At 46.2% G+C, this 9,620-nt stretch overlaps 1 protein-coding gene across 3 annotated transcripts; it reads right to left on the bottom strand.

The window, feature by feature from the left end:
- Positions 1–1,120: 1,120 nt before the first annotated feature.
- LOC127190545 (major histocompatibility complex class I-related gene protein) lies at positions 1,121–9,080 on the bottom strand. 3 transcript variants are annotated; one of them, XM_051147609.1, is made up of 4 exons: positions 8,864–9,080; positions 7,832–8,107; positions 3,841–4,116; positions 1,121–1,349 (listed from the first exon to the last, which is right to left on the bottom strand). In XM_051147609.1, the coding sequence occupies exons 1-4, from the start codon at positions 8,964–8,966 to the stop codon at positions 1,309–1,311; spliced, it is 696 nt and encodes a 231-aa protein (XP_051003566.1). In that variant the 5' UTR covers positions 8,967–9,080; the 3' UTR covers positions 1,121–1,308. The 3 variants fall into 3 exon arrangements, with proteins under 3 accessions (XP_051003566.1, XP_051003568.1, XP_051003567.1); XM_051147611.1 differs by having other exon boundaries at positions 8,784–9,072; XM_051147610.1 differs by having other exon boundaries at positions 8,969–9,044.
- Between the last annotated feature and the right edge of the window lie 540 nt (positions 9,081–9,620).

Consider the following 9,620-nt stretch of genomic DNA (forward strand, 5'->3'; position numbering starts at 1 on the left):
GTGTGTGTGTGTGTGTGTGTGTGTGTTTGCAGTACCGAACACTGACCTCAGGGCTTCATACATGCTAAGCAAACTCTCTACCACTGAACTACACCGTAGGCCCCCCAAAGGTTCGATTCTAACTTCAGTCTTTTCTGTACCAGTTCAGTCTCCAGCATCATTTATTTAGTGTGTTTTATTTCATGACACTCGTACAGAGGACTGAGGACGGCTTCAGGAGTTACTTCTCCTCCCTTTCACGGTGAAGGTCCTGACAACTGTCCTCAGGTCCACACGCTTGGCAGCAGGCATCTTCACCCACTGGGTCATCTCCAGCCAAATACGATTATTTTCACATTCAAATAGTGCAGGTGAGTCTAGGTCTCTGCAGTCCCACTGGAGGTGATAATAAGTCTGGTAATTATAGTTTTGGTTCTTTTAAGGGCTTTGCTGTTATTGTTGCTTTGGCTTGTTTTAGATAGGGGTTTATTATATAGCTTAAGCTAGTCCAAACTTACAATCCACCTGCCTCAGCTTCCTGAGTACTGGGTTTATTGGAGTCCTATTATACTCAGCTTGATAAACTTTTGTTCTGATTTCTCATAGAAACAATAAGAGTGAAGGAAGCCATAGATCTCTCCAGACACGCTTCCAAGCTATCTGGCAGAGCCACCATGAACAGGGTACCTCTGTTGCCTCTTGGGTCATGATACGTGTATAGTGACCAGTACACTCAAAGGCTGTTGTAGAAACTTGTCCATTCAAAGGCTGTTTTCATGGGTTGGTCCAACCCAACTTATAGATTCTCAGTCATGATATAGCTATGATGGTCAAGGTTTTTACATGGTAAACATTCTCATGAGGAAGATGAAGAAGAAGAAGAAGAAGAAGAAGAAGAAGAAGAAGAAGAAGAAGAAGAAGAAGAAGAAGAAGAAGAAGAAGAAGAAGAAAGGCTGTTCGGTGGTAGAATGGCGGAACCCTCACATGATGTCAAGTGAAAACTGGGTGCGCAAGTCTTTGACATTATAGACACCTCCTGCTTGGATGACATCATTTCTTGAATCCCCGAGACTCTATAATCTGCTTGGAAATCACCACTGAGAAATACAATGTTGGGAAGTATTGGGTAATGAGACTGACTGTGACAGGAGTCCATCAAGAGTCTGAAAGGTAACAGCTTTTCTGGAGCCAAAGAACAAAGAAAAATGTGTAGTTCCTATCTTCCGGTCACAAGTGTTCAGTTCTACAATTCCCCCCAATCCTGTCAGGAATGTGGCTGAGACGCGTGGCCTGAGAAAGCAGAGATTAGGGCTCCTACGAGGGAGAGCTTCACTCATTGACTTGTGTAGGTTGGTAGACTTCTTTTTGTTCTGAAAGGAAAAGAAGTTTTTAGTTTTGTGTGTTTCCTCACAGCTCAAAAATTATTCAATATTCAGCAAAATTTAGAAGCCGCCAGTGACAGTTTTAGCCTGCTTTCTCAAGATTCTCTTAGAACTTGACAAATTTTAGCTCAAAATTTACAAACTCTAGAAAATTAAAAGGCAGGTACTTTCTTCTTCTGATGCATGTAGCAGAGCTGGGTGTGGTGGCGCATGCCTATAATCCCGGCACTGGGGAAGCGGAAGCAGGCTGATCTCTAAGAGTTTAAGGCCAGCCTGGTCTACAAAGTGAGTCCAGGGCAGCTACAGAGAACCCTGCCTCGAAAAACAAAAACAACAGAATAAAACAAAAAGAAAGAAAGAAAGAGATGCATGTGTTAAATGTCTTAGGATTCATATTTATAGTGGAAACATTAGTCACCTACTAGCTAGGTTAATTTTCTAACAAATGGACTGCTCTGACTAGTACCTAATACCACACACATACAGTATCCCCTGGACTGTGTTCAAGTCAACAAGGAAAGGCAAGCTCCTACCCACTTGGCTTATGAGCCCTGGCCTAGGTTTCATTGATAGTAACTAGTAAACCAGAGATGGAAAATGACCTTTCAGGACTATGCCATCAGCTTTATGACGTGGGGTCTTGCCTGTCTTTTTCATGGCTGTTTCCCATGAGCCAGTATAGTGTGGTGCTTAAAACACAATAGACATAAACATACATGTTTAATAAACAGATGTATACAACAGACAGGACACATTTAATTAGCTATGCCATCAAAAGGGTATCTGTTGTTTCTCCTTCCTGCTTTCCTTACCTCCCGTCCTACTTTCCAAAGGTATCTACTTTTGAACAGTTCATGTTCTGAGAAATGAATTTTGCAAGAAGAAGACTTCCACATAATTGGGGTAGAAGAATGGGAAAATGAGAAAACAAACAGGTGTTTTCTCTATGGAGGATGAAAGTTGTCCCAGGCCCTCCTGTGATTTCAACACGAGGGTCAACCCATTTCTAAATGGAACTCAAGTGGCAGATCCAGTGAACAGAAGTCTCAGGAGCTGCAGCAAGGAGACACCAGCAGCAGCTCCCCCAGAGGCCTTCACCCCCCTCACCTTGTGACCACCTTCTCCAGGTCAGGACAGCAACCCCAGCCAGGACAATGGTGAGGACTATGGTCCCAGAGATGGTGCTCACCACTAGAAGAACATTTGCTGATTCTGTAAATGAATGACAAAGACCTTCCATTTGTTGTTTGTTTTTTTTCTGAGACAGGATTTCTCTGTGTAGCCCCAGCTGCCTTGAAACTCACTTTGTAGATCAGGCTGGCCTCAAACTCAGAGATCAACCTGCCTCTGCCTTGCACCTCAATGCTGGGATTAGAGGTGTACGCCACCACCACCCAGCTCTATCTGACTCTGCCTTCCGAATGCTGGGATTAAAGGCATTTACCTGGCTTTTTTTTTTTTTTTTAATGTAATACATAATAGAATAAATAGCAACTGACATACACAAGTGACAGCTATTTGAGGTCCTTAGTAATTCCTAAGAGTATAGAAGAGTGTGGAAACCAAACACTGTGGGAAACAGTGATTAAAAAGAACTATTGGCCGGGCGGTGGTGGTGCACACCGTTAATCCCAGCACTCGGGAGGCAGAGGCAGGTGGATCACTGTGAGTTCAAGGCCAGCCAACGCTACACAGAGAATCCCTGTCTGGAAAAAACAAAAAACAAAACAAATAAACAAGAGAACCAGTGCTGGAGCTCAGCCATTAAGAGCACTTACTGCTCTCACAGAGAGAGGACCTGAGTTAAGTTTCCAGCACCTATTTGGGATAGTTCATAACCATCTGTAATTCCAGCTCCAAGGGATCTGTTGCCTCTTCTAAACTCACTTGGCACCTGCATTCCTACACACATACCCGTACATACATACATATATACACACAAACAAAAATAATAAAATAAATCTTGGGGCTGGAGAGATGGCTCAGCAGTTAAGAGCACAGAGGTTCTAGGTTGGATTGCCAGCACACGTGGTGGCTCACAACCATCTATCCAGGGATTCGGTGCTCCCCTTCTGGCCATTGTTGGCATTATACACATGTGGTTCACAGCCATACATGCGGTCAAAACAACATAAACATAAAATTAAAAAACACTTTTAAAATTAAAAATAAAAATTGAAGCCAGGCGTAGTGGCCTATGCCTTTAATCCCAGCACTCAGGAGGCTAAGGCAGGTGGATCTCTGAGTTCCAGGCCAGCTTGGTCTGCAAAGCGAGTTCCAGGACAGCCAGGGCCACACAGAGAAACTCTATCTGCAAAGACAAGCCATCAAAGAAGCAAACAAAGGGCTTTGCCGTTGTACCACCCACCTGGTGAAGCCTCCAGTGACCCAGCCTCCTCCTCTTGCAGGCTTCACAGCTTCCTGCCTCTTTCCTCAGTCTCACCCCCTAGATAGCCACATGCCTGCCCCCACTACTCACCCTGAGGGGCCTCAAGAACCATTTGGTGGCCACAGTGCTCCACATGACAAGAATAGACATCTTTGCTCTGAGGATCCAGATCAACAGACACCCACATTTGATAGGTCCCATCCCCACTGGGAAGCAGGCCTCCATGATCCACTTCTTGGAAAATATCTTCCCCGTTTTTCATCCACGTCATGGAAATTTCTGGTGGGTAGAAGCCATGAGCTCTGCAGAAGAGAGTCATAACTCCTGGGAAAGTTTCCTTTCGGCTTGTTCTTACCACTGGAGGCTCTAGAGAGAAGAAGCCGCAGGTGAGTGGGAGAGCCTTGGGAGCATACTGTGTTCAAACGCAGAGCCAGATTCCCCGGGTGATTTTCTTTGCGGCAAGGCATACCAAAAACTGAGAACAGACCAGAAACCAGATTCATCAGCAACAAACCTGGATCTGTAGACTTCCTGCTATGGGATAGGCAAGGAGACAGATGGAGCTGAGCCACATCTTGCCCTCAGGGAAGAAAAGGCCTATAGCATCAAGTATGTGGAGAGTATGTTGAAATTATTTACTGTTCATCTTTGAAATACCCTTATGTGTCAAGGAAAAGAAAGTCATGACATGTGTAAGTGATTGTTCTTGATAAGTAATTCACCAAGAGATTGGAGATTAGAACAAAATAGATCTCAATTCTGCTTTTAGTGACAACAAAAAAAACACACAGCCATCTCAGGTCAATGGGGACTCTGGATTGCCCCATGCTACCACATTGGTATTCTGATGGTTGTAATCAGATACAAACACATGACGTAGTCCTTGTGCCCTCAAAGAAGCTACAGAAATTAACAGTACAGAAGGGCTTTAACACAGATGAGGGAGGGAGAGAGGGGGGAGATAGCATCTCATGCCCCAGGGTGGCCTGGAACTTCCCCTACCTCAGCCTCTTGAATGTCAGGATTACAACTATGTACCACTATGCCCAGCCTGGGATTATTCACTGCTTCCAAGTGACTGAATAGGTTCATATTCCAACAGTGTTATTTTAACCTTTCCAGCTGAAACTAGTCATAAAGGCAAATTAAAACCAAGTGCCCTATATGAAGGACCTTCCTACTCATCCGAGACACTTAACTTCCTCATCTCTACATTACTGTGTCACATTGTAGATACAGGAAAGAGCCTCCATCACAGACATACCTTCCTTGTCTTTTACCTGAGGCATGGAATTTAGTTATAGGAAAAGACTTTCTAACATTCAAAATAAAACATTGCCAAGAGGAATTTTTTCCTTTTTTTTTTTTCTTTTTTTTTTTTTTTTTTTTTTTTTTACTATGTCTGTAAGAAATGAATCTACCTTCCAAGACAAGGGTTTTGACCAAAAGGCTGACACCACTGACACTCAAGACAGGGAATGAGAACTGACTACACACACAAGTCCAACTTCCCACATGGCCCAGGTTCCTCCTGGCTGATGCCAAGCGATTTCACACCAGGCAGAATCAACAGAGTGAGCTAGTAGCCTCCACCTCTCAATCCTTAGCAGCTCTGCTTGGGGTCGCCTACCTTTGGCCAGTACTGTATTCAGGAAGAGCAACAGGCCAGGTGACTTGGGGCAGATGCTATTGATGTGCTTTGAAGATAAAATGTCCCTCACAGGCTCATGTGTTAAACTCGTGCTGTCTAGCTGTGGCTGTTATCTTAGGAGGTTTTGAGAACTCTAGGAGATGGAGTCTAGCTAAAGGAAGCAAGTCCCTGTGGGGAATCCCTGGGGGCTGCATCTTGGCCCAGGCTCCTGCTTCCTGCCCACTGTGACATAAAACCGTCTCACCTCACCCCTCCCACCAGGATGGACCCAAACCTCTGACATTGTGAACAGTCTTTCTCTCCGTTTAAGTAAGTTAAGTTCCAGGCATTCTGTCTTAGAGATGAGAAAAACCACCAACACAGCGCAAGCATACGCAAATCAGAAATGTAAACTCCTACTTTCCTTTTTCCTATCCGCTGAGACTTGGCCTAAAGCATCTTAGTGACTAAGGGTGGCCGAGATCGGCCGTAGAATTTGACCAGATCCAAAGCTGCCATACGTTCTCAAGTCGGGCGACCAGAACATTCAATGTGGAAGCAGAGCCCTGAGGCTTAGCCAGCATCTTCGTCTTTATTATCTTCACGCCCTTCTTTGAAGCAGGTAGGGCTGTATTATTTCACTCGAGACTGCAGCTTTGCTGGCCTACCTTCCAGAAACATTGCTTTTTCCTGATAGGAGAGGCTCCTTCCCCTGCCAAACATTACTCCAGCCCTCTGTAACAGGGGCTCCTTATGAAGTACTCACTTTTAATTCCTCTTCAACCATCACTTGGTGCGTACCAGTTAATGTCTCATTGTTAGCTCCCACCCCCCCCCCCTCCCTCTGTCTCCACTCTCTGACCTTCTGCGATCTGTCTAGGTCTTCACACTGTAGCTCTAGAACTTCTCCGCTCCCGGTGTCCAGCTGGACAGCCTCAGCAGAGAGCAGTGAGCTGATGAAGTGCCGATCTTAACACACCCACAGGCCTGCTCGCGCCACATTCCTCCACAGTCACGCCTCTCACCTCGAAGATCCCCTTTCAGCACGCTGCCTCGTACAGGGCTCTGCTGGCCATGCCCCCTCTCCTAGCTTTTTTGATCATGCCAGTGCATCCACATTGCACTGTTCCAGACACTTCTCCCTCCCTTACTGGTATTCCCACTGGACCCCTCGTAAAGGAGCCCAGGGTTAAATCTCCCCAATGAGAGCATTTTGGCTGTGTGTGCCATGAGTTCTTGCCAGAACTTTGTGTCCCACTGTTAAACTCTGAAGCTTTTTCTGATGGTCACAATGATTAGCTAAAAAGGCCACATGCGATCTAACTCGGCCCACTCACAGCTCCCCTTTGGTCTGCTTATTTAGGCAGCAAGTACTCAGAGACTGTAGCCTGTCTTGTGAAATGAAGAAGACACCAGGATGTGAGGCTGGTGCTCTTAGCTTCAGCTACCCCATCACCATCAAATAGGATGTGCTTTCAAATAGGATGCACTTGAACCTGTTTGAAACAGGCTTGTTAACTGCAACCATTGAGCCTACGACAGTTGTTCTGCTTGTAGAGAGGGAAGCCAATGTCAGGCTCTAATTGTCTGCCTCCAAAGCCCATAGTTTTAGGGGGACAACACATGTTTATTTTGTTTGTTTGTTTCGTTTTGTTTTTTGAGTCATGGTTTCTCTGTCTGGCCCTGGCTGTCCTGGAACACACTCTGTAGACCAGGCTGGCCTTGAACTCACAGAAATCTGCCTGTCTCTGCCTCCCAAGTGCTGGGAATTAAGGCGCCACCACCACCCAGCAGGGTGGCACATGTTTATAAACACAGTCCACACCCCTCCTCTCCACGCCGGGCCTGCCACAGCTCTGGAAAGTCCCCCAGACTGGACCTTACTCTCATGAGGAAAAGTCTATAGTGTTCCGGGATTTCCTGAAACATTTTGAATCATCATCGATCAAACAGGAGACTTCTGCATTCTGCTCAAGTTGATCAGTGGGGTCGTGCATTTATGGCAGAAGATAAACTCTGTACCCAGAAGAATTATAGTGTTAATCCCCAAGTAAGGAAAAACCTTGTCTTCCCCAGGCTCTTCTTCATAAGGCCAGCTTTTCACACACACTGAGATCGTGTGAACCCTTGTTCTTAAATAATCTGCAACAACTGCTCCACTTCCGAAAGCTTTTCCCAGCCTCTCACTGACAGGAGATGGAACACTTCTCCTGATAGAGGTGCCCTTGGAGGCACTACATTCTGTCAAGGCAAGTGGAGCTGCTCAGGCTTGTCAAGATGCTGCTAAAAATATAACTAATGAGAGTTCTCTTGGGAGGTTACAGGTCAGAACAGTCCAACCAAGAGATGCGTTTCATCCCAGGGTGAATGTCACCTGCAGAAGAGGAAGTCAGACACCCACACGGTTTTTCTAGGGGATGTAAGAACAAGGTGCTGTACCCTTCTCTTTACCTGTTCTTTCTAGGGTAGCTTTCCCATACTCCAAGAACCTCTTCAGCCAGGCAACACATTCTTCTTCCAGCCAGTTCTTTTGGTATTGCAACTCATGCAGATTGGCCTCCCATGCCCTCTTGATGATGTGAGCCACGTTATCTATAGCCACCCAGGAGAGGCTGTCTTTATTGAAGCTGATGAAATCTCGTCCGTCATATGCATATTGGAGAAACCCTGTGGTGCTGCCATCTTCCAGCAACTCACAGCCAATCATTCTCTGGTACGTGTGAAGCCCTGAAACACACGCAAGCCACAGAACGATGGGCGAAGTCAGGGACAGAGGGGCTTTCTCCAGTGATGCAACGAGAGCACGATTGGAACTACTTTTTGCCTTGGAAGACACCGCCACATAGGCCTGTATATTCGAGTTCCGGAAGGTTCCTGTTTTGCAGACCCACTCGCTAACAGACATTGGTGGGGTACTTACTGCTTGCCAAAGGATCACATTGATACTTGCCTTGGGGAAATTATCCTCTCTTTAGGATGATTCATTGATAAATTTCATAGCTATTCTGAGTGCCGTGTAGGAGCAAGAGATATGCAGGAGCCAGAAATATCTCTGGGACAATTAATATAGTAAATCTCTATGCAGAAATAAGCAAATCATGAAGCCCAGCCATCAGAAAATGAGTCCCAAGTTAGGCAAATTTAAAACGAGAAAAGAGAAGATTGCTGGACGCCAATGGGACAGGAATATGGGGACAAGGGATAAAGGGTTTTCATAGAAGGACAGTGTGGAAGAGTCACAGAGGAGATGGTGGACACTGGACTCTAGCTGCATGATCTTCTAAGTTTTGCCAAAGGCCACAGAGAATATGAGCAACTGGTGACACTGGCCATAGGCAGCCCAGGGCCTCTCTTCTGGGGCGTAGGCAGCGAGAGAGCGTGCTCATCTCTGCTGCAGTCACACCTGAGTGGTTGTAGTGCCTCTGCAAGTGCCTTAGCTCCACCTTGAATGTCTGCTGCCAGCCCCTCAGCAGCTGCGTGTACCTCTCCCAGTGATCAGGTGCCAGGTTCTCCGCCATCCATGGGGCCCTTGGCTCCTTCTGTCGAGTGACACTGTCATATGTGGTGATGGGGTGTGAGTCCACATACCCAACAGAGATAAATTCGGGAACCCTTGGGCCAGGTTCCGAAACAGCCAAACGAAAATATCTCAGCGAGTGAGTCCCTGTGGAAGAGACAAGAAAGGCAGGTGTTTAGAGTCACAAGGATGACAGAGTGTATTAAGTGCAACCCACGGCATTCCCACGCCACGGTCCTCGCCCTGGACTCCATTGTTTTCATCCCACTATTTTCTCCAGTATGATTATAGCATCCTGGGAATTATGACCTGAACAAGACTTCAGTCCTGTGACCAGGAATGAAACTTGTAAGCAACATGCAATGTGGTGCTCTGGTCATGGGGGCAGGGCCAAAAGACTATTCACAGGGCTGGGAGGGTAGGGTAGAGGGGCAGCTATACCCAAAGAAGCTCTCAGAACCTCTGAGGGAGAGAAACCCCTAACAACCCACCTCCCTTGTTTTATCAATAAAGCCTCTAGGTTGATAAGTGAGGACCCTCATTCGACCCCCTTCCCTTTGCACACATCGGAGTGTACACCCCTCCTCCCAGGTTAGACAGAGTCAGAACAGCTATTAAGGCTCAGGCTTCCTGGGGCAAATACTTTCAGAAGCACAGTGATTTTCCTTGCTGAACCAAACCACTCCTCCTTAGGTACTTTCTTCTTTTTTTTTTTTTTTTTTT

The sequence above is a fragment of the Acomys russatus genome, chromosome 6 (genome assembly GCF_903995435.1).
Source record: "Acomys russatus chromosome 6, mAcoRus1.1, whole genome shotgun sequence".
Taxonomy (NCBI): Eukaryota; Metazoa; Chordata; class Mammalia; order Rodentia; family Muridae; genus Acomys; species Acomys russatus.

What these genes read in the sequence shown, in the direction of transcription:
- LOC127190545 (XM_051147611.1), bottom strand. Translation starts at nt 8,898, where the DNA reads ATGGCGGAGAACCTGGCACCTGATCACTGGGAGAGGTACACGCAGCTG. An exon ending in GAGGCACTACAACCACTCAG is followed by an intron (nt 8,108 to 8,783) that starts GTGTGACTGCAG and finishes CGTGTGTTTCAG; the next exon opens with GGCTTCACACGTACCAGAGA. An exon ending in AGCTACCCTAGAAAGAACAG is followed by an intron (nt 4,117 to 7,831) that starts GTAAAGAGAAGG and finishes TCTTCTCTCTAG; the next exon opens with AGCCTCCAGTGGTAAGAACA.